The following is a 24,322-nucleotide window of genomic DNA, read 5'->3' on the forward strand; positions in this document are numbered from 1 at the left end:
GCTCCACTGGCAACACCCACCAGGTATTTAGCCTGCACATCTTGAAGTGACGATTGAAGTTAAATGGCCCATCAAGAAACACTTAACTCATAATGGACCATGGAAGACGCCCATCCATACCTGATGGACTTTCATGTGAATGTTCTGTCTGGAGTATGGATAATGGCCTCTGCTATGACTAAGGAAAGCATGTATGGACATGTGACTTGCCCACATGACTCCAAACCCCATCTTGTTGCCTGTAATTTTCCACAAACTAGAACAATGGGTTTCCCTTCACTTGGCAGAAGCTATAAAAAGCCCTGGAAGAATCTGCATTTTGCCTCTTTCTTGCTCAAACCACTGGACTATGAACTTGTACTAATGGGAGCATTCTAACCAAGGGACTGAAGACCTTCCAATGATTTGGAATCAACCAGAGACGTGACAAGCCAGCAGTTTATTCCATCACTGTTACAAGCCTGATCCAACAAATTTGCAATTGTTATATGTATTTGATTCCTTTAACCAGTTTTAACTCTCACCTCTCCTTCTTTCCTTTCTTTCTTATAAATAAACCTTTAGGTGTTAGATACTAAAGGATTGGCAACATACTGACTTGGGTGTGTGGCTGGTCCTTTGGGATCAGAAGAACCCTTTTGTTTGATTAAACTGGTTTTAAATAACCATTCATTATTAAGTCTAGTGTCTGGTTGTTGAATCCAAGACTGGAATACCTAAGGAGGCTGCATTTCTGACTTCTTCTTAGCCAGTGTGGTAAGACAGAAGTTTACTTTTGTTGCTGGTTGGTATACCTCATGGAAGAATAATCACTAGTTTTTGGTTTGGTTTGGTTTGTGTTTTTTTGTTTGTTTGTTGTTGTTGTTTGGTTGGGGTTTTTTTGTGTATGTGTGTGTGTGTGCAGGTGGGTGGGAGGATCTGCCTTTTTCCCCAGCAGCTTGTCCTGAATTTGGCATTCTCACGTATGACCCATGGAGGCATGGTGACAGCATCCTTGTCAAAAGATTCAACAGCAGACTCCTGCTCTCCTCTTCCTGAAGCCCATTATTGTGGAGCTGATGGAGGATCAAAATATGCAGCTCTCACAATGCTGAAATCAATGATGTCCCTTAGAGGAAAGTCCTATAGGGTGGATATATCTACATCCCATTTTGGAGTAAGTGGGAGCAGGCCTCCCAGCCCAGGTTGCCAGACTTGGGGTAGCAGGCCTGAGTTAGAGCTCTAAAACTAGCTCCGTAGCAGGCTCAGGTTCTGCAGCATAGGGAGGTGGGTGGGTTTCTGAGCCTGAACTCCAGCGCAAGCCTCAACTTCGACACCCTGTCTTATATAGCTATTTTTAGAGTGCTTGTGCGAGCCTGCTATCCCAGGTCTGTCAATCCAGTTTGGGAGGCTCCCTCCCGCATCCTCCAAAATGCTTTGTCGACTCACCCATCAAACTTAGAGGTTAAAACCTACGTAAAGTGCTTTGCCAATCTATAGAATTAATTGAATAGAGAATGATATCCTTTTTATAGCAGGGATCTCGTTTCATTGTTACATTGCTGATCAGTTAGAGAACACGCTCGTTTAAAGTTGTGCAATGCTCCCTTCTAACGTTGTTTGGCAGCTGCCTCCTTTGTCCATTGTTTGTAGGAAGAGCAGCCTGTTGCAGATAGCTGGTGGGGGCTTGTAACCAGGGTGGACCAGCAGCCCCCCATCAGCTCCCCATTCCTCTAAGTTCCCTGTGCTGCAGCCGCCCAGCAGGCTATCAATTGCTGACAGTTCAGCTGTCCCTCTCCCCACTGCCATGTGTTGCTCCTGCCCTCTGCCTTGGAGCTGCTCCCCAAGACTCCTGCTTGCTGTGCAGGGAGGGTTGGGAGGGGCCTGTCACAGTGTCCCCTCCCCCTCCCCCTTCACCCCACTTATCCCTTCTCCATATACAACAGGGAGGGGACACAGAGGGAGAGAGACAGAGAGAGCTTGGGGCAGCAGCTGCTATCTCAACTTCCTGATCCATTTAAGAAGACAATGCATTTAAGAGTGGGTCAGCTTCCTTAAAGGAGCAGTGTGCATCTCTCTCCCTCTCCCACACACAAGGTGTGTGTCTGTCTCTGTCTGCTATGCTATCTCCCCTCCTCGTGTTCGTGCTGCCTTGTGTGAGAGGCTATATTAACAACGTGTTAACCCTTGAGGGTTCAGCCAAGTGCTAGTTCATCATTTAGCAATAAGACATTCCCTGGGAAATATCCCATTCTCTTCCACCCTCTAACTTCACCACCTCAACCAAGCTTCACAATCATCATAGCCGTGAACAGTATTAAATTGTTTGTTTAAAACATATACTGTGTGTATATTTATATAATATATAATTTTATGTCTGGTGAAAAAAATTTCCCTGGAACCTAACCCCCACATTTACATTAATTCTTATGGGGAAATTGGATTTGCTTAACATCATTTCACTTAAAGTCACATTTTTCAGGAACATAATACAACGTTAAGCGAGGAGTTACTGTACTTCCCTGGGCCTGGTATAAATGGGGGGGAGAGAGAGAGCGTGTGTGTGTGCGTGTGTAAAAAAGAGGAGAAAGCTAGCAGACACCAAAAGAAGTATTTGTGAGAAGTGTCCCTCAGAGGGAGCCATGGGACAAATGGACTGATTTTTGTACAAAAGATAACTTGAATAATATCATATTCTCTTCCTATTAGACACAATGAGGCAAGGCCCCAAATATAGGTGAATTGCTCAGGCCAAAGGGGCAACAGTAATACTAAATTAAAATTAAAAAACAAACAAACAAACAAACAAACAAAAACATTCATGATACAATTGAAATGCAGACATGTCTCAGGCTGTTTCCTGAAGATTAACTGAGTGATGGATTAGTGGCCTGCTGCATTCACCTAGCTAGTCATTAATGCTCATGCTTTGTGCCTCTATTACCATTGCTTCATTAACTATTATGGAGGTGCTAGGCACATCATCACAGGTAAGTTTGAATTGAAAAGGACAGTTATAATGTGGACTTTCTTCCATGAATTTTAAAAGGGAAACAAAATATTTCTTTCCCAAACTTACACCTCTTACCAAAGGGCTACTGATGAGATTGAGAAAACATTAAATGGATCGGTGAATATTTTAAGGAAGACACATTTAAAAATTGCTCATTTTTCAGATTTCATACTAGTTTTACAATAATTTTCTGGGGTGGGGGAGAGGGTTTAAAGTCCCTCTAGCTGAACATTGACAAAGTTTACAAACGTCAAAATTATCATATTTAGAGAGGCTGGTGATAAAATATATTTTATACTATTCAGTGATCGTTCCTCATTATTCAGCATAACTGTTCTTACTTTGGTCAAGAGAAGCCCTTTATGGGTGGAAAATACATTTACTACCATAAGCCTGTGGAGTATGCATTTTACAGAACTGGGACAAGATGATGCAGCAGGGCCCTATGCTGTCAGGTTCCCGGCAGGTACCCCACTATTTTTGCATATAAATGTGAGTTTTTCACCTTAATAGCAATAACTTACAACTGCAAAAAAAAGTTCAGCTTTGACAGTACTTTAAGATTTTTTTTTTGTGGGTGTCCATATGTTCAATGTCTTCACTCTGCATTTATGCGCCAAAAAAGCCACATCAGTTTCCAGCACAAATAATGCATTACCCTGGGGCTAAGACTGTTTAAGTCCATTCCTCAATAACAGAACACATTAAAATACAGGAAATCCCAATTTAAGGGTTTTCCATAAACTCTGGAAACCATTTATGTTCCTTACACAATATATCAATTAACTATCTGTATTTTTTAAAAAGCATAAATAAGAAATGAAAACCCATAACAATGCATTCTAAAGTCTAGGATTTCTTGTTTTGTTAGTACTGTTTTTTCACAAAGTGGATGGAATTTACTCCAAGTTAATGCATTTTTGTGTTGGAATATAAAAGTGGGGTTCTTTTGATATCACAGACTACAGAAGCCCTGGGGAAATACAGCTTTCTATTAATGTTTTTGCTGAACATGCCTGAATATGTTATATTTGCCCACTGCACAATTCTCCTGGGACTGTACTAGTTTTTCTGGACTAACACAGGATACTTTGCATCACAGACCTCTCCCACACAGCAACAAGGTCTCAGCATCCATGTTTATTCACTTCCAGTGGCTGGACTCAGTATCACAGAAGCCCACAGGCAATGGCTGTAGTGCTCCTTCTAAGAGATGAAGAGGAGAGAAGCAAAGCAACCACCTAATTACCTCTTTTCCCTCCCCTGGACCAATTTCTAAGGCACTTTCCCATGAGTTCTCTTTCTCTCCCCAGAAGAGCTGCACAGGAGCAATGAGAGCCTGGTCCTGCCCATCTTCTCAGAGTAGCAGCACAAGGGAGGAAGAACCAACAGGCAACAGTAAACATCATAGCCCTGTTCGGGGTGTTGCTGTGTGCAAAGGGCTAGGTGAGGGGACAACACACTGCTCTTCCACTGGCCCAGTCTCTCTGACATGGTAGGAAAGCTTGCTGGCCTGTGTTTCAGTGAAGAGCAAACCCAACCATCTATTTCACTGCGAAACTGCAACATGCTGAAGTATGGATTGGCACGGTTCTCTGCATGTATATTTTAAACCATGCTTTCTTGATTGCAAGAAATTGAATATTTTGAGGTTAATAATTACACTTTTGGGGGAAGGAAGCCTTATGATCCCCCCCCGTGAAGTATTTTCTTAACATAGCCATCTCCCCGCAGAAATCCTTGCTTCCTACTGTTACTTACTAAGAAGTGCCAAGCACAACCTACAAACTTCTTTGTATCTTTAAATCCCCCTTAACTTCAGTGGACGTTGAGAGCAATCTGCATATTGCAGGGAGCAGTCAAGTACCCTACAAGCTCACTCTTCAAATGCTCTTTCTCAAACATTGGAGTGTAATATATGGCAACAGGCAAAGCTGATACACAGGTCGTGCCCAAAAGGGAACTTTCTTTCTAAATTAAACCGGTATAGTAGTATCTATCAATATACCATGAAATATATTGTAATATTTATCCTTCTCTGCAAAACACGGATCAGTTCAAATACAGAATCTGAAAAAGATGTTCCTGGTTTTCACCCGCTAGGTGGCGCAATGTGGTTTGCTTTAAGGAATCTGAATGCGTCAGCGCTCTTCCACACGCAATTTCTGTGAATTTGGAAAGGTCAAATTAGTCAAGTTTAGGCAGGAGGCTGTGATTTCTGTTTGTTTTTAGAATAATGAATGCTGGGAAGACATTCCTGACTAGACACTGGTGCTCAGGAATATTTCTAATAACTAATGGGAAATGAAATGGAGACAGTGTATCTCTTCATTTGAGTTTTGTAGGTTTAAATATCACTTTTAAAGTTACATAAAAACAGTGTTCATGACTGAATCTATGTTTGTCTTCATGCAGCCCTGCCCATAAATGAAGGTATATTTGTCTATTTTCATGGAAGTGAACCAACAGAAAAATAGCATGTTTTGTATTTTCATGAAACAGACTAGACAAGCAGTGAATAAGGGGACTCAGAAAATCTCCATTGTATTCCTGGCTCTGCCACTGACCTGCTGTGTGACCCTGGACAAATCACTTCACCTCTTCCACCTTACACCTTTTATCTGTCTTGTCTACAAAGGGTTCTCAAACTTCATTGCACCATGACCCCCTTCTGACAACAAAAATTACTTCACGACCCCTGGAGGAGGGATCAAAGCCTGAGCCTGCCCGATCCCTACTGCCTGAGATTGGGGAAGGAGGGGCGGGGGGCCTGTAATGTGAGCCACGCCACCCAGGGCTGAAGCCCTCGGGCTTTGGCTTCAGCCCTGGACAGTGGGGCTTGGGCTTCAGTCCCAGGTCCCAGCAAGTCTAAGCCAGCCCTGGCGACCCCACTCAAAGGGGGTCACGACCCACAGTTTGAGAACTGCTGATTAGTCAAAGCATTTAGGCACTAACACCCATTGACTTCAATAGGAGTTTGGCGTCTAATACATCTGAAGATCTGGCATAAGTTCTCACGGGCTAGGAATGTCTCCTGCTGTATTTAGGAACAGTGCCTGGCACAATAGGCACCCCAGTATCACTTGAGGCCTCCAAATGCAACTGTAATACAACTAAATAATAATCACAACCATACGTGGTATATGGTTAGGATATATTTCTGATTACACATTAGCTTGATCCTTTCTACCTTTTGTGTATCTCTCTACCATAGTCAAATGTATTTTATTATTTAAAAGAATTAAGTTAAGCAAAATAGTTTTAATAAGTTTCTTGCTGGCCCTTGCTGGACCATACAGAGTGTATCTTCATCTATCAGCGCCCAAGATTTTCTACAATGCTTGCCTATCTTTTGTCAATTGTTTCTGTTTAACCATTTGAAGTATAATTCTACTTTGAAAAGTCACTATATAAAAGTGGCATCTTGTTACTTCACAGGTCTGCTCTCAGACTCCAATTCAGCAAGTTACTTAAGCATGTGCCTAGCTTTAAGAACATGAGTAATCCCACTGATTTAGACGCTTAAAAGTTAGGCGCATTTTAAGCACCTTGCTGAACTATGGTCCTTGTGTATTAAGAGTCTGACTTTGTAACTTCTTTTAGTCATTTAAGTTTTTATTACTTTTCACTCCCATTAGCTCTGCAGAGCCATCATAGCTGAGAAAAGATGAGATGGATTCTATTCTTTCTACTACATCTTCAACAGAATTGTTCAATGAATTCTAATCAGTTACCTCTGTCCAAATTTCCTAACAGCAATAGAGTTGCAAAATCTTTATTAAGAGCATAATTTGAAGGTAATGAAGGAAAGGCCTCCCTATGCCAGCATTAGCACAGGTGCAGGGTACTTAGGGGCTCACCTTTGGCAAAGGTTAGGGTTAGGTCAGGGCTGCCTTAAGATGTACTCTAACTGTAATGCACTCTATAGACCGCTGCAGTAGTGCAGAATCCCAGATGCTACACCGCTCCTTCATGCCCTGATTGGAAGACCCTCTGTGACAGGGGAATCAGAAATCCTAAGAACCTACGTGGTTGCTTTGTAGCTCCTTTTTTCTGGTGCAGCTGGCTTCGCTGCAGGCCAACCATGAATTGGACCCACTAGGGCAGCATAACTGTAACTAAGGGCAAGATTTAAAGATGAGCTGGAAGATGACCAAGCTTATTCCTCCAACCCCAAAGATCAGTTGGCAGGGCTCACAATAAAAACCAAAAACCTTATTCTTGTAAATTCAGCACACTGCAAATGGAAACCATTGAGGCACAAAACACTTGGATCCCCACCATGCCACTGCGCCCTCTTTTCGGAAGAGAACTGCACGCTCTGGTCCTTATTTGAAATGAAGTTAATAAATAGCATGAGCTGAATTTAGCTCCCACAATTCAACTATTTGCCTTTCCAGCGCACCAAGGAGGAAACAAAGTGCATAAAAAACAGTTACTAACCTGTTCTGTAACTTGTTCTTCAAGGTGTGTTGCACATATCCAGTCCACTTCAGGTGTGTGTGCCCCCAATGTGTCATAGTCTGAGATTTTTCCCTTAGTGGTACCCATCATGGCAGCACATCCTCCCTCAGCTACTCTCTCCTCCTGCATGGTGTGTAAAGGGCAGGGCCACTCCCAACCCACCTCAGTTCCCTCTTACCCAACAGACTCTGATATAGAGGGGAAGGAGGTTGGGTCATGGCATGGATGTGTGCAACACAATTTGAACAACAGGTATTGAAAAGGGTAGTATGCATTTCTTCTTCTTTGAATGACTGCACAGTGTCATAGGCTGTGACACTGTGACTCCTTTAAGGGAGTCAGTACCCAGCCTACCTGTGGCAGACTATACTGAAGGGAATGAACCAACCCAGGTCCACCTGGGGACAATTAACTGCTTAAGCAGATGGAAGTATGTTAATTAACAAACACCTCAGTCGAATAGGTCTAAAAAATTGGAGAGCTCAGTTAAAGGAAAGCTCCTGAGGACAAGGGAAGCTCCAGAGGAGGGGAGCTCCTGTGGAGCCTGAACTAGGCAAAAGTTCTACAGGGCAGGAGTCCTGGGAGAGACCCTGAACAAGCATGGGGAAAACTGCAGAAGCTCTCTGGGCTATGGAGAAGCCTGAGATCTTACAGCAGAAGAAGCTACTGCTAGAACCCAGGAACATTTACTTTGGGACTTTTGAGTTTTATCTGACCTCTAAGGTAGGAGCCTTTAAACTCCAGTAGAAGTGCTCTTTCAGGAGGCTGTATTAAAGGGAGCTATACTCCTGTAGTGTGTGGCTTCTCCATGACCAGGTTGTTCAAGTGACCTCATTATTACCTCATTAAGGAGGAGGGATTGAGGCAGGCCACTGCAGAGCCACATTCAGCCACAAGAAGTGCTCAGGAGACAGTGCATGTCCCATACATATGTCCACTCTAGTTCAGGTGACTCAGAAGCAGTTCAATCCAGAGACTGGGGAAAGAGTGAGGATCTGGAAGGAAGAGCATACGCCACTGGTTATGGCATTGGACCCCAACCACAACTGCTCCAACCACCCATGTCTCTGGAAATCTGCTGAGTACCAGTAACAGAATTCCCTCAATGGGAAGGACAGTATTAGCATCTATTCTGTGAGAAAGGCGCATAAAAACCAACCTTCAACTCTGGGAGGACCCTGAGTTTCCTGACCATGATGGTGCTGTGCCAGGCAGTGCTGAAGTCCAGGGGCATCTCTCTGGAGATGTTAGGGTGACCAGACAGCAAGTGTGAAAAATCGGAATAGGGTGTGGGGGGGAATAGGCACCTTTATAAGACAAAGTCCTGAATACTGGGACTGTCCCTACAAAATCGGGACAGCTGGTCACCCTAGGAGATGTTGGCACCAGGATCAGCACGCGGGTTTACCCCTGCCCTGCACCAGAGAGAAAGCACTGGACACACCGAAGATCTAGCTCTTCCCCCAGTACCAAGGGCTGATCTTGTCTATGAAGTAAGTCCGAACATCGGCCTGAGGATCCACCAAGGCTCGTCTCCCGGACCATCAGAGAGTCTGGCACTGAGAGGCAGAGTAGGTCCTGTGCTGCTCCATAGACCTCCCGCTTGTTGATACTGAGCGATTTTTTTTGGTGTTGCTGTTGCCTTAAAGGAGTTTGCACCATAGCGGGCATCAGCCTCACCAGGCCAGGCACCAGTGCCATAATAGATGACCCCTGATGAGAAGTCAGTACCAGGGAGTGTCTCTTCCCAGAGGATGCTCTATCCTGTCCTCCTCATTTTTGTTTACTGGTGGACAGTACCAGGGATCTTGATCTTTGAGCAAAGACAAAGCTTCAGCTCCTTCCATAAATGATCTGATCCTCTGTGCTTCTTTCTTGGCCCCAGAGAAAGGGATCAGTGCCGGCATTCAGAAGCAACGTTCAGAAGGGCACTCCTCACCGATGCCAAAGTACACGGTGCCTGCCCTGAAAGGGAAGGTTCAGAAAGTGGATGCAGTGCAGCAACCATGAGGATGTGGCACAGTCTCACCTTTCTGTCCCAGGTTTGAAGTCCCTGCAAATCTGGCAGGAGTCACAAACGTCACCCTCACTGAGACACTTCAGGAAGGTGGAATGAGGGTCACTCACCGGCATAGATTTCCTGTAGCCAGCACAAGGCTTAGAACTCAGAGACTGAGGCATATCCCAGTACCAGCTGTTAGTACCCCATGGATAAAAGGGAACCAAAGATCCAAGAAAAACAGCATGGAAAACCTACACTAATCTGACACTAACAAATACTAACTTAACTATTTACAGACAAGAAGAAAATTTCCCTGTAAAGGGAAAAACTTGCTGTAGCAAGATGATGTGTTTAGACTACTGATCGTAGGTGGTAAGAAGGAACTGAGGTTGGGGCTGGGGAAGCTACACCATTTATACCATCATGAAGCAGCATGTGGTGGCTGAAGCACAGCCCAGTAGGTAAAGGGAAAAGTCTCAGACTCTCATGCACTGGGGGTGGAAGGGATATATGCAATCACTTGAAGAGGAATTCATTTTTCAATTTCAAACAATCACAGAAATGCCAGAAGACCATCCAGAATGTCCACGGGTATTTACTGTTCTCTCTTCATAAAGAGAGTCTTCCAACAATTTGCATTTAAAAGCATACCTAAATTTTCTAGGTCTTTTAGAGAGTGTATTTTCTACCTTTTGGTACATGTAAGGAATGTTGATGCCTCATTTCATAGTAGATTGGGTTCTCTCTTTTCTTTAAAAGAACACTAGTGAACCTAAAACTCACTCTGTTTTGGTTCATAGGCCTCAGGATTAGAAACAATCCTCTATTCAGTATGCATTGTTAAGACAGCAGGATATTCACATTTACAACACGCTTGCTCTCTGAAGTGGACTGCCTCAGAGAGAGTAGGATTTATATGAATGTCAGTATCTTGCCTACTCTCAAAACAGAAAGGCACCAGAAAGCACAGCATGATGTGAATGGATAACAATTATTATTGAGACTACATCTAAACTTGTATCCAGAGGTATGATTCCCTAGCTTGTATAGACTAACTTGTGCTAACTCTCATTGAGCTAGCATACTAAAAATAGCCGTGTAGCTATGGTAGCAAAGGCAGCTGTGAGGAGTAGCATGGGCTAGCTGCCCCAAATACAAACCCACCTGGACCCGAGGTGTACACACTTGGGGCAACTGCTCTCCATGCTAATGAGGCTACACTATTTTTTAGTGTGCTAGTTCAATGAGAGCTAGCACAAGTATGTGTATGCAAGCTAGAAATCACACCCCTAGCTCCAAGTGTAGATGTTGTCTCAGAAACCACTGATTTGGGTTTGTTTTTGTAAATTTGCATAGATTTAAATTGAAAAGTTAATTCTATGTTTTAGGGGACCTATTTGGAGACAAACAGGTATTTGAGTAATCAAAGCTAAATTTTGCGGGACTGACTACTGAAAAATGCAGAGTTAAATGTTCAGAGATGAGGTTGTAAGAAGAATCGCAGTCCCAAACACCTCACTGCTCCTGCTCACTGCATCCCTTTGGCAGGCTTGGGAGCCACGGGGAAAGAAGAAGTACATCAGTACCCTGGGACCCATGTCATCCCCAAAAGGGAGAGCCAGAGAGTGTCCTGAGGATTGGCAACATGGGAGCCCTCTCAGAACCAAGACTGTGGATCTGCCCCCATAGTCCCTGAATTTGGGTTGTTTCTTCTTTCCTGGTAACATCACTGGGCCCCCCACCACAAACACCCTGCCCTACTCTCTGCTTCCTCAAAACCTTATGCTCGATGCCAGAGGAGAGGTGAGCTGAGGTGTTCTCAAATGTTGGGTCCAATCAAGACCACTCGTGAATGGGGCAAGCAGAGACAGAGGTCTACCCAAGACTGAAACAATCACAATAGTTTTCTTGTAATAATGTGTGCAGCTGCCTTTATAAAATAAACCACATGAGGTAAGGAAACATGTGAAGGCTGCATCCCTCATCACAATGCCATCTTGGCAGCACTCCCAATACACTGGGAAATCTCATGGACTTGCGATGTTTGTGCTTGTCACCAGTGCTACAGAGTGACTCACTCCTTTTAAGGAGTTCTTGGAGGAGGGAAATGGGTGGAAAGGGACAAAACTGGGAATCTGGGAGAAGGAACCAAAATTGTTATAGAAGGATAATGGCCGTAGTAAATGTTGACTTAAGGGTACTGCAAGCAAACAGCTGAACAAGCACAGTGAGTGTTCACAAAGGAGGTGTGGATGTGAGGTATAATGTTTGTATCTACTGCAAAGGGTGAACCTACATTAAATTAGTTCAATGTCTCTGGTAAACAAGATTTAAGGTTAGTCATGTCTCTTACCTCTAGAACTGAAACTAAATATGAAAACGTAATAAAATAAAGAGGATAGGACTGCCCATTCCCATATGTAATACAGCTCCAAAGCAGTGTTTACTAATAGCACCTCATATGCACACACCCTACATACAGAATCCAGGAGCAATGGGATTCCAGCCTTACAACTATTATCATGGGTGGCAGCCTCCAGAACCCTCATCTTCACATGCATTTGCATTTGACAACAGGCTAGGATGATGGAAATTGCATACATGTTACTAATGCTTAGGGGCTGGTGACTGGTATGAACACAACACATTTCCATTTCTAAAATGCAGATACAGCATTGTACATTATGTGCTGTTTCTGGTCAAGGCATCAATGCCAGCAAATTAGTCTCTCTACAGGGAAGAAGGGGAAGGAATATATGTTTTTCTAATTAAAGTTATGCCAACTTTTGTGAGAAATATGCCTGCTAAACTACTCAATGACAGTCAGTGGTTGGAGAATAAGGCTGTCATTTGGCATATTAATTATGGGTGTTTTGCTCATCAATACCATCAATCATCATCATCATGTTTTACTGTCAGTAGACAAACTTTTTTTTAAAAATGCTTTGGTTTTTCCTCAAGCTACACAAGCACTGCAAGCAGCTGCCAAAATGACATCACCCAGTTTGTTTGAAAAAGACAAAACCCCAAACATGTATTAACCGTGTATTTAAAAAGAGTCTGCTAAAAGGAAAACAAAAAACACACATACCCCTGCTTCTGAGACTTGTTAACTACTATTTTTACAAGTAACACTTCAGATTAGAGGAAGAAAGTAAGTTTGTTCACTTGACAGCACTCTTTATAGAGTCAGTTTAACTGTTTCCCCTGTTTAGTCAGTCAAACAGTTTCATCTGCTGTTTATGTGGGTCTTTCATGAAGGGAAGGGAAAAATTTGTCTCTCAAAAATAGGTAATTGTGGTTGTAAATTCATAAAATATTGGCAAGGCCACAGGCAGTACCGAACCTGCACCTAATTTTGGCTGGGTGTAAATAGATTAGGTTTCAAGATTAGAAGTAATCCATTTGTAAACCCAAACTATGTCTATACTATAGGTGCTACAGCAGCATAGCTGCTGCTACACCACTGTAGTACAGACACTTGCTACAGCAACGGAAGAGGTTTTTCCATCGCTATAATTAATCCAGGCGTTAGCTAGGTCAATGAAAAACTTCTTCCACCAACCTAGCAGTGTCCAGACAGGGGCTTAGATGGGCTTAATTACATCTCACATGAGTATGAATTTTTCATATCCTTGAGCAACATAGCTAGGTTGACCTAAATTTTAGGTGTAGACCAAGCGCTACTAATAAACTCTTTTACTAATCCACACTGTGGAGTGAAAAATTGTTTTAATGCTGGTAACTACACTCTGCCTCTATGCTTCCCAGTTACGCTGATTACAGCTGCTTTGTTAAGTAGCAATTGATTTTTGTATGCCCAAATAGTGCATCAAGTAGTTAGTAACAATGTGTGTGCAAGGGATTCTTGCTTTTGTGTTTGTCTTTTGGGTTACCAAAGATAACTAAAGTTCTGTTCAGTATGACTCCTTTTTTCCATCCGCAGAACTGGAAGTGCTAATAGCTTAAAGCTATATTATGTACTTCAAAGTAGTTTGTCAAACAGAAGTTGCAAAGAGTTAAGCTGTGAACAGTTGAAGTAACTTTTAAAGTCAAACAAAACGTTCAGTGATCTTGCCTCTGTCTGGAAAATGCATCACTTCTGTGTCAAGAAGTTTGTTAAAAACTGGTACAGAATAAACCACTACAAGTCAAAAATTTTAAAAAATTCCTGCTGCATCTGGTGGGGAGGGTAAGTGGTGCCATTTTTTTTTCTGAACGGACAAGCTGAAGCCTATCTTGGGGGAAAGGTTCATTCACTAAAGAGCTTGATCCTGCAAGGTGCCAAGAATTATGGCATGATCCAGCAAAACACTTAAACAAGGGCTTAATTTTAAGTACCTGAATAGTTCTACTGAAGTCAATGGGATTACTCACACGCTTGAAGTTAGCACATGCTTACGCACTTTGCTGCATCACCTCAGAGTGCTCAGCACTTGGTGAGATCAAGTCCAAAAGCTGTAAATGCCATCTCCAAAATAATGGATTCATGGCGTTATAGTGTATGTTAAAAGTGACAAGCTTGTTCTCTATCTTAACTGAGAAAAGATAACAATATTTTGTCAAAATAAAAAGCTAGTTTCTAAACTAGAAATGAAAAATAAATCTTCCTAAAGTGATTTATAGGTCTCCTCCTCCATGCTGAGATATGTCAATGTTCTTATTGTTTTTTGCGGAGAAGGTTGCAAAAGGCTTGAGGATGTTCTTCACAGCACCCTGTGGAAGGCAGTATCTTCCCCTCTGCCTGAACTCATTCACAGACAGACACCATCCTTTCAGCTAGGGAAGACTGCACTAGACACCATTCAGACTTCTCAAATATTTGTACTTAACTGGCCAGAGACATCTAACTGGATCTAACTGGACAAAATGTAATTAATGGAGAGCTGACTCTGCCATCTTTACTCACACTGAGCAGTTGCACTGAAGCCAATGGGACTCCTTGCAGAGGAAAACAGTACTCTGTTTGAGTGAGAATGGTCCTCAGGCTGGCATGTGGTCAGGAAGCCAGGGTTACACCCTTCCTCTCACAAAAAGTTGTATGTGAACTTTAAAGTGGTCAGGACCTTAGTTTTACATCTCTTGTGAAATACAACACCTGCAGCAAAACAATATCCTTCCCTGACCCCAAAACTTCCCAACCCCAGGATCATTCAAGGGCACCGATTCAGTAATAGTTCAAGCTACTTCTATACTACCTGCCACTGCTGGCAGCTACATGCCACAGTAAAAAGCAAGCTGCATCCATGCTGCCGTGTGTTGCTATATATGTCAGTTAAAGGCTCTGGCAGAGGGAAGTAAGTGGGGAAAGGCTGAGCCTGAGCGTTCTTTCCCTGCTGCCCCTCTCCCCACTGTCAGTCTTTTCCTGTGGCAGAGAAAGGCTCCAACAGCAGGAGGCAATGGGACACTATACTGCTAAAAATAGCAGAGAAGATGGGGAGGCACAGTCTGGGAGAGTAGAGAGCAGTGTAGGGTTTGTACTCACTCCATTCGTCTAAGTTTACCTTGTGCTAGGGGGCTACCCATGTCTATTTGCTGCTGAAAGAAGCATGCAGTGTACATATACACTCAGAGGGATGAGTGCCAGCTATTTAATCACCAGTACCCCTCCCTACAATGCTTGGATTTTCCTTGGGAGTTTTCCCATGAAGGTATTGGCTAGGCATGACTGTACTTAGTTTTGGACAAGCAGACTTTACAGTCTAACAAAAGTGCTTTACCTCCAGGAGCCAGGGTTTTAGTTTTCTGTCCAGCAGAATATCAAATCCCAGTACTTCAAAGCAGACACTGTCACTTCCAGGAGCTTGGCCTGGTCTGCACATACGATAAGCATGAAGGACATGTGGCTCTGCTACTATGAGAGTCTTCACCACTAGTTCCTGTGGGGATTTTTCATAAAGTTACATTAGAACTGCAGGGAATTATATCAGCGTATGTTGAGATAAATCATAATCAAGTTTTTTCATATTCAAGTCTTCTAATACATTCATGACAAGAGGAATTGTCTAGATCTGTCATCTGTGGTTACGAAAAGGTTGAACAAATGACTGCTATACTTTTAAAGCAGTCTGAGGGAATTATATAAACAAATCCATTTTAAGGGATTTAAGCATAAATTTAGCCCTTTGTTTAAGCAGATATTGAAAACAGCATTAAGTCTAATTTTGCCCTGCCTTGTATCTTGGGCAACTCTAGTCTTATTAAGGGTTACATAACATATAGGTCAGGGCAGAGTTTTCTCCAGATTTATCAATGTCTCCCCTGCTATTCTTATTACAACTAATTCACTCTGTCCTACATTGTCTACCAAAATGACTTCAATGCTAATGTTGCAGAAAAATGTCTTTCCATAAAGAAGGCTAATTCAGTCTGAAAGCTGTCCTACTTATAAGCCTTTAAAAAAAAATACAATTAAAACAACAGTTTGCCCTTAGCACCAATTTACAGTATGTGCTTTGTGGTGCGCATTATTGAGAGCTCGGATTAATAACGCTGCAATACACATGGTGGTTTCCACGCAAAGTCTAGAGATGACAGATGACATTAATTTTCTAAATTGATATGCTGTATATACATAAATCATTAATTGCACATTCGTTTTATCTTACTGAAATATCACTCCAGAATTTGGAAACATCAAGATGATTTGTTTGTAGAAACTCAGTAAACCATTTTATGGACCGTTTACTGCCTTTATCTTCTGTTTCATCCCGTTCAAAGTGCTCATTATGTTTATTCACAGAGTAGTTGGTTAGATGCATATACAACTGGCTCTGCAAGCAGGGAAAGGTAACAGATATCTCATAAATATGGATCCAGAATATGTGGTTCAAATTAATTTAAAAAGAAAACCCAAGTAACTGAAATAAAAGCCTTTTAATGTTATATAAACCACGACATACTGTAATATTTATTTTATTTCTATTAAATATATGAATTCGTATTTTGAGTTTCATATGACATTTATTGAAATAAACCCACAGTACAACTATCATTATATGAAGCTCAGGTATAATTAGCTCTTGGGAAGACTTTATATACTGCATGTTACAGCCCTGATAAAGCAAAGAACTTAAGCATATGCTTGAATTTAAGCCAACTGAAGTCAATGGGACTACTCAGAATAAGATTACCTGCTTTGCTGGACTGGGGCCTATGTGTGTTGCCAATCTTTATATGTCCATACATAAACAATAACTAGAGACGGGGCCGGCTCTACCATTTTTGCCGCCCCAAGCAAAAAAAAAAAAAAGCCACCCGGACCATGCCATCCCAAGAATGGACGCAATGCCGCTCCTTAGCATGTGCCGCCCCAGGCATGTGCTTCCTCCGCTGGTGCCTGGAGCCGTCCGTGACTAGAGAAAAGTATCTACAGAGCAGTTAACATACAGAATGGTTACATCCCCACTATCCGAGGCTTTTGTAGACCAGGAAAATGCTACTGAGTACTTGGCCACCTGTCTCATTCTGAGACAATCCTCCTTTCAGTTTTCACTATACTCTGTTTTGAGAAACGTTCTCATGATGAAGATCTGGTTTATCTCCTTAAAAATATCTATTACTCATGAGCTCTATTCCGTCACCCTTGCAGTTGTCAGTGAGGCTCTGGATTGGCGGCTAGTACCCAGACATTACAGGCACCAAAGTTCGAAGGCAGAACATCAATAACATGTAGCCCAATAATGTTTGTTTTTATTTTATGTGGAAAAATGCAAACAGAAGTTAATTCATGTTTTCAATTGTGTTTTGCCATTGAAAATGGAATTGAACTGATCAGACTGAGAGCCTGAGGGGGATACTAGGCGCACACACAAGATTAACTAGGAGATAGAACATCGAATAAGAGCAAAACCTGCTTTCAAAAGAAGGACACAAATTCGAGGGTATTTTCAAAGTAACATTTTTGATGGTTAACAGAACTTATTTCCTGAGGAACCATTTTAACAAGCCTAAATTTAACAATATATTGCTTTTCCTTTAAAGGCCATTTTATAAGTCACCGATTTATGTGCATGTTCTTCCAATGTAAGCATTAATCAGCCTTACTGCGGCACTACCACACAATCTGTCTTATCTTATTGCTTAATCAAGGGCCAGTAGATGTTGCTACAATTTTTCTGCCCCAATTCCATACTGATTTGATGGAAAGGAGACAATTTAAGCTCTCCCCTGTCCTACTGTTTATTTCACCACAGTTACTTTTATCTGAAAAACTTAATAGCCTAATTTCAGGATAGCTGACAATATACTGAGTTAACACTATACAAAATGGCTTTCTGCTATGGTTTCTAATTTCTGTTGTGAGAATCAGATCAAAGCCCATAGTCTTGACTAGCCAAAGATGTCATCTTTCCATAAAATGCCAATTATCCTAACTTAATTGTTTTGCAGATTACAGAGAAATAAAAGCCTTTTCAGAACATTAGTTAAATTGTTTAACAATCTTCGCTCTAAAAATTTCTGGATTTTTAGATTATTAGAGATGAGCCAGGCCACTCAAAAGTGCTTCAAGTAATTGATGAATTAGGGCATCAGCAGATTTCAGAAAAGAGCAAAGAGCTGTTTTATAAGGTCCAAACTAAAGGAAAACAAGTCCTTGCATGATAACAATGCTAGAAAGGAGAATGCTGAAGTAGGCAGAACCAAAAGAACTCTGACTGTTCTCCACTTCACTTGCCCAGTCACAGAACATATTTCAGTGATACTGGTGGCATATTAATGCAAACAATATTCAAGGCAACTAGTTCTGAATATAAATTTTGATAATGACATGCGAGAGATGACGGCAGCTTGATTTACTGATGAATATTAACAGAAGCAATGCACAAAGTAACTTCATGCAACATCTTATAAGAAATCATATAGCCAATGCCTTAGCATTTGAAAATAGTATCAGGAAATGAAATGTGAGATAGATCACCAACTGAGAAACAAAATATTAAGGGCACTGCTGTTGTTGTAAATAAAATACTAAGGGCACTACTCCCTTAGCAATGGTCGCTGAAGGTATAATGCCTGCAGAGGCTAGGAACAGGGATAATGTCTCCCAAGGGACTGAGAGAAGTGCGGTTACTACAGATAGAGTATGTACTCTTCCCCTTGCAATCCAAGCGCAGAGGGGCAGTGCCAAGATTATGATCCATCACACCAAACACTTTGTCCCTGTGAGGCAATAAGCACTGGTGGCAGCAGCTATACATTCCAGTTTTAACATCTGAGCACACTGGCTGACAAATTATAACTGTGTCCTCCACCGGAGCAGTGAAAGTGAAAGGGGAGATGGGGAAGGAGGGCAGGGAGGGAAAAAAGACTCTGAATGCACTAGTATCCCAGCAAACCCATACTGAGACAGCCATAATTTGGCCCACGAAATGTGCATGGGTATGGAATAAGGAAGCTGGCATGACAACAGGTTCCTTATGCAACAAAGTAGTGCAAGAACTGAAATCACTTATACCTGGGATGCCTCAAAATTACTTGCTTCTCAGTAGCCACTCGTATTCTGTTCTGTGTCACACTGTGAGGGCCTGAATACTGCTACTGTTCACTTGGAGACACAGTACAGTGAGTAGTAGAATTAATATGTCTCTCTCATGATTTGGTGCGTTCCCCCAAGTGTGCAGGTGGTCTTCTACTGTCTCACTGTAAAGCAGCCAAATATATATTTCCACAAGCAGGTTGTTGCTGTCGGGCTCTTCTGTTCACTCCTCTCTTCCACTGTAGAAACCATTCTCCTGTAGACCATTGCTCTTGATAATACTTCCCCTAAACCCACAGTAACCAGCTCTCACTTGCAGTGATTCTGACTCCTGACTGCAATGGCAACCATTATCAGACCACGAACCAGCTCTCATTTTCTGATCCCCCTTCTGCACAGCTTCCCAGATCCCTGGATGACACACTGGAGGGACTGATTCTGTGCCCGTTCAAATCAAAACTCAGACTTCCCTGATGCAGGATAAGGCACGAGATGCCCCTTTCTCACCACCAAAGACAAAGTATTGAATAAATATGAATTCAATACAACAGACATTGATGAGATCCACTTTAGTTCTCTTTGGTCTAGGTTTGAAGGTTAATAATTGTTTCCTTTTTCTCTCTTTTTGGAAATAAGTCTTTTGGAGACAACAGAAGAAGCAGAATAGTTTGAAAATTATTATATAAGCAATGATATGTCATCATGTTCTAGCACTGCAGAGCCAACAATGAGTTAAATGTCTCGAAGGCTGTCTTTTATTTTAACTTCTCATTTACATTCTGAGCTTTAAGCTGACAATGGAAAGGTCCTGCCTGGCAAATATAAAACTAATTCTTGATTTGAAAACCTAATCTAAATGATAGGTTAATACGGACATTTGTTTTCCCTTCTCCAAATGCTAATCTTGCTATGTATCTGACATTCATTCACTCACCCCCTCAGAAAATATTTAGTGCTATTATTGCAAGTGATACATTGGGACTAGCATCCACTTACCAAATTAGAGTCACTGGGAGGATGGTACTTCTCTGTGCCCATTCTCACAAGTCCATCATGATATAAAAATATTTTTAATGGATCACAGGATGTTACCAGAATATACACTCGTAAATCAAACTTGTAACCTTCCATAAGAAATGGTTTGTCAAGATATTCCTGAACAATCAAGTGATCCTGAGCTTGTAGTTTTTCTCCATTTCTTATCAGAGAGATTCTGTTTAAAACAAAGGTTAATTTAAAACACTGAAATTTGACACAACTCTTTGAAGTACATTTTCATAGCTGACCAGTCAGAGAACCATCTTAATTCCATTATCTATGTAGATATTTGTGTATCTTATTTGCATGGTACAGAAATATGCCATTCACTTACATGCTTTTATTGCTTCCTGTACTTGACAGTGCTACAATGGCATGAAAAAAATCAATGCACCATTTAAAAATAACTTTCTGCTCCTATTCATCTGACAAGTTGGAATAATGGGTTTCCCTCTCCTGTTCAGAAATGCTAGACAGAGTGAACAGCCACTGGCTTTTAAGATTATTTCTTGCCATGCAGCTCTAGAGAATAGCTCCTATACTTTCTTCACCTCTTCTGCCCCAGATCCAAGATTCAGTGCACTTCACAGCCGAACTGATTTCAATGGGGCTACTTGCAGAGTAACATGATTACAGGTGGCAGAATCAACTGTCAACTCACCTGGTTGTTCCTGTAACATCCCATCCCATAGATAAAAGAGTATATTGCCTACATGTATTTTCACAAAAAGGAATCCTGATCTCAAGTCCTATTTGAGCCCCTTATCAGCTAAAGCTTTCTGTAACACAGAAAACAAAGCTCCTCTTTTACCATTTCCATTTAGCCTTATATCTCAGCTGTTACTGGTCTGTAGGCCTTTGTCAAAATGTGAGCCTTCTTATACTGACACTACTACTCACATATTAAACCTTTTGCTAACACAGTTTCCAGGTAATGACAGTAGCTTGGGATAAGACACACAAAAATTAAGATTTAATCTCAGAAGCCACTCATTTGGAAAAAATAATTTTAAACATTTCACCTTCGTTTAGATAACATGAATAATCTATTCAATCGACCTACCCATGCCCCATTGCACCATTAGCTGGTTTGACTATAAAAGTTTTCTGTCTTCGCTTCTTCTTCAGTTCCTTTACATAATTCTGAAATTGCATATATTCTGCAGGGAAGATCCATGTTCGAGGAATAAAACTATACTCCTGAGGCTGAGACTTGATCATTCTGCAAAAAGGAAAACTTGAGTTTAGAAACCTTTTTCAATCTTCAAATTTAAACCTGTTACACGTCAGTCTACAGGACTAAATTGTATTCTGAATAGGGACTCTGAAAAGCAAGTTTATTGACAAAATAGAGTATCTAGAAAACAAAGTCCAAAACAGTTAAGAATAGTTGTCTATGATGCATTAATTGCAAACAATCAGAACCATAAAAAGGGCTATATTGCATTTTTGCATATCCTCATGCATGGATTCAGTTCTCCAAAAAGATGTGGCTCAATTAATAAAAATCCTTGGTGATATGCTATCCTTCCTATATGAAAGTATACAATGTGATTAAGATACATAGCAGTTCATAGATCCTTCTCCCCTTCGCAGAGACATCCTCCTAATTATCACATTTTGGTGGCAAAATTTTGGCCATATTTTATCCCCAGTGTATTGTTTTAATTTCATTTTTGTGCCACTCTGGAATGCTGTCATGGTATGTTTATACTGAAGATACTCAAAAGAATACATATTGACAATTGTGTGTGTTTGGGTGGAAAAGAGGGGAAGGAGGGAGAGTATATATTTCTGGTATATATATTAATGAAATAAAGGTCAGAAGGAACCAAAAGACCTAAATTCATGTCTTCAGGATGGAGGAAGAAGTGTGGGTGGTGACAGGGAAGAAAGAGGATCCAGACCACAAGAAGTTTATCGCAGCATTTCCCAAACTGGAAATTATGATACTCAAAAGAAGATACAAAATAGTACCAGGAAATCATGAGACATTGGATGAATATGAAAGGAAAAGAAGGAAATGCAAGAACGCCACCACTAGAAGGTTTCACCAGTTCACACTGCAAGTTGACACATCTGAAAAGTGTAAATGTGCAGAGGCCCCTCAAAGATGATTTGGGTGTTTCAAAAGTAAATTGGCAGCAATATGTGACCCAAACTGATTTTTTAAAAATAAATATAACATTGTGCAGTGAATTCTCTAACAGATTACAGATTTAGTTATACTCTTACTTTGCCAATGAAAGCAATAAGGTCAGAATGCTTTGGATGTAAGTGGACTTAAAGTATCATTTCAGTCCAACTATATGAGACCATAAGAGACTTCTAATTGCCTCTTGGTAACAGAAATGACAGAATTACCAGGCACATCTGCAAGACTAGGACTGGAGCCAAAATACTAAAAATATCGGTACAATAGACACACTGTCACTGAATCCATTGGCTAAGTATACAACAAACATTACAGAAACCTGCTGCATTCTCCTTTCCCTCCAGATTTACTCCTCTGTATCTCTATACACATCTCCACTACACACAACACTTTAGAACTTTAATATCGTCATCTTTTTTTTTCTTTAACTGTGCATTGTCAATAAGTACAAAACCCCTACAGCATTTAATAAAAGAATATTTGTAATAAAAAAGTTTGCACTCCTATAGGGAATTTCATCTGAACATGTCAAAGCACTAGCACATATACTATGCAAGTTTGGCCAATTATTTAGGTTTTATGAGGTCTAACTATCAGTATTTTTCTCATAGGAGGTATTATACTGATTTTACAGATGGGCAAATTGAAGCAAGAGGTTAAGTGATTTGCCCAAAGTCAGTAACTAAGCTTAGAATAGAAACATTCAAGAGACTTTTCAGAGAATTGCATGGGGTACATGTAACTGCATATAACTCACAATGGTGTTTGAGAGACTCATGTGATTAAATCCCTAAACAATTCACTATGTTCTTCTGAACTTTAATATATAATTTTTTCTCTGTGTTTATGAGCAACATATTTAGCAAAACATGCTACCAGATTAGTATGTTGCTTTTCTATTTGTGGCTGAGCTCCAGGCCTTTATGTTATTGTGAGGATAAAGTTTTATTCTAAAGCTTTTCTCCTCCGTTTTATTTACTTGATTGCTTGTTTCCTTTAAAGAAAGGATTTAGAGATAACACTGTGTTCTGGACATTTGCTGCTTCTATGTTCAAAATACAGTACTCTATTTCTGCTTGCTCTGGTGCCCCATTGTATCAATAGAATACAAGAGCTGTATTTGTATTGTATTGCAAGCATGACTATCATTGAAAGAACTGTATAATAGAGCAAAGAAAACAATCTAAAAAACAAACAAACTGAGCAACATTCCAGAGCACTGTTGAAAAAAGGTAAGCAAAGCTGAGAGGTAAGATCATAAACAAAAGCAGTTGTGCATCATTCCATCCTACAATTAAGGAAACAAGGGAATAGAAGAGACTGTATGCAGCAGAAAAGCATGAGGCCAGAAATAAGAATTCTGTACTATTATATACATAGTCACAAATATTAACACAGAAGAATAGCAATCAGGAACCAAAGCCTCCACTCTACATATTGTAGTATTCCCAGCCATATCTCACAACTCCCTTTAACTTTAGATACAGATTTGCCTCTTGCACAAAATGGTCTTGAGGTACGGCACTTTGAGTACTGTAAATTATTAAGATTAAATGTTGACTCACAATACTGAGGTCATGGAAAACAGGCTAGATAAATGGAATTACAGCAGGGATTAATTTCAGTAAAGTTACACCAGAGATATATTTGACCCAAAAATATTTCTGCTTAAGAAATTGAGCCCACATTATTTACAGTTTCTTGTAGCATTGTCACAGACATCATTTTGAGACTGCGTCCCACACTCGGGCTTCAGAATGTTGAGAGGCAAGTTCTCAGCCTGAACCTGATAATATAAATGATAACCTAAGCACTTTATTGTTCTGCACGTTTTTTTAAAATCTCAGACATGAAGTAGTATGACTAACATAACACTGCCCATCATGCTGGCCAATACTGCTTCACTGTATTCTGTCTGCTTTTTGTTTTATACTTTGATTGTAAACCCTTCAAAGCAGAGAGTTCTTTTTGTTCTGTAATGGTATAGCCTCTAATCCAGTGTATCCTGATCCATGATAAGGGCTTCTAGGTGCTTTGGTAATACAAATAAACAATAGTAAAACAGGAAAAGACATGTAAATTTCCATGAAAAAAACAGACATAGTGTAGGTCAAATTTTAGGTCTAAAGATTAACAGTACGCTGTATTTTTAAATTACTTTGAACTAATTTACTGTACATATATCAATATATT

General features: G+C 40.8%; 1 protein-coding gene across 3 annotated transcripts in view; it reads right to left on the reverse strand.

Annotated features, from left to right (window-relative positions):
- The window catches only part of TTLL7 (tubulin tyrosine ligase like 7), a 74,163-nt gene that overhangs the window by 43,857 nt on the left and 5,984 nt on the right, over positions 1-24,322 (reverse strand). For all 3 annotated transcript variants that reach the window (XM_032798864.2, XM_032798859.2, XM_032798865.2), the window contains exons 5-8: positions 21,038-21,196; positions 19,933-20,149; positions 16,067-16,231; positions 15,179-15,337 (exon numbers count right to left, since the gene is read on the reverse strand). In XM_032798864.2, the coding sequence (XP_032654755.2) occupies positions 15,179-15,337; positions 16,067-16,231; positions 19,933-20,149; positions 21,038-21,196 (700 nt within the window). The remainder of the gene's footprint in view (positions 1-15,178; positions 15,338-16,066; positions 16,232-19,932; positions 20,150-21,037; positions 21,197-24,322) is intronic.

This window comes from Chelonoidis abingdonii, chromosome 7 (genome assembly GCF_003597395.2).
Source record: "Chelonoidis abingdonii isolate Lonesome George chromosome 7, CheloAbing_2.0, whole genome shotgun sequence".
In the NCBI taxonomy this organism is placed as follows: domain Eukaryota; kingdom Metazoa; phylum Chordata; order Testudines; family Testudinidae; genus Chelonoidis; species Chelonoidis abingdonii.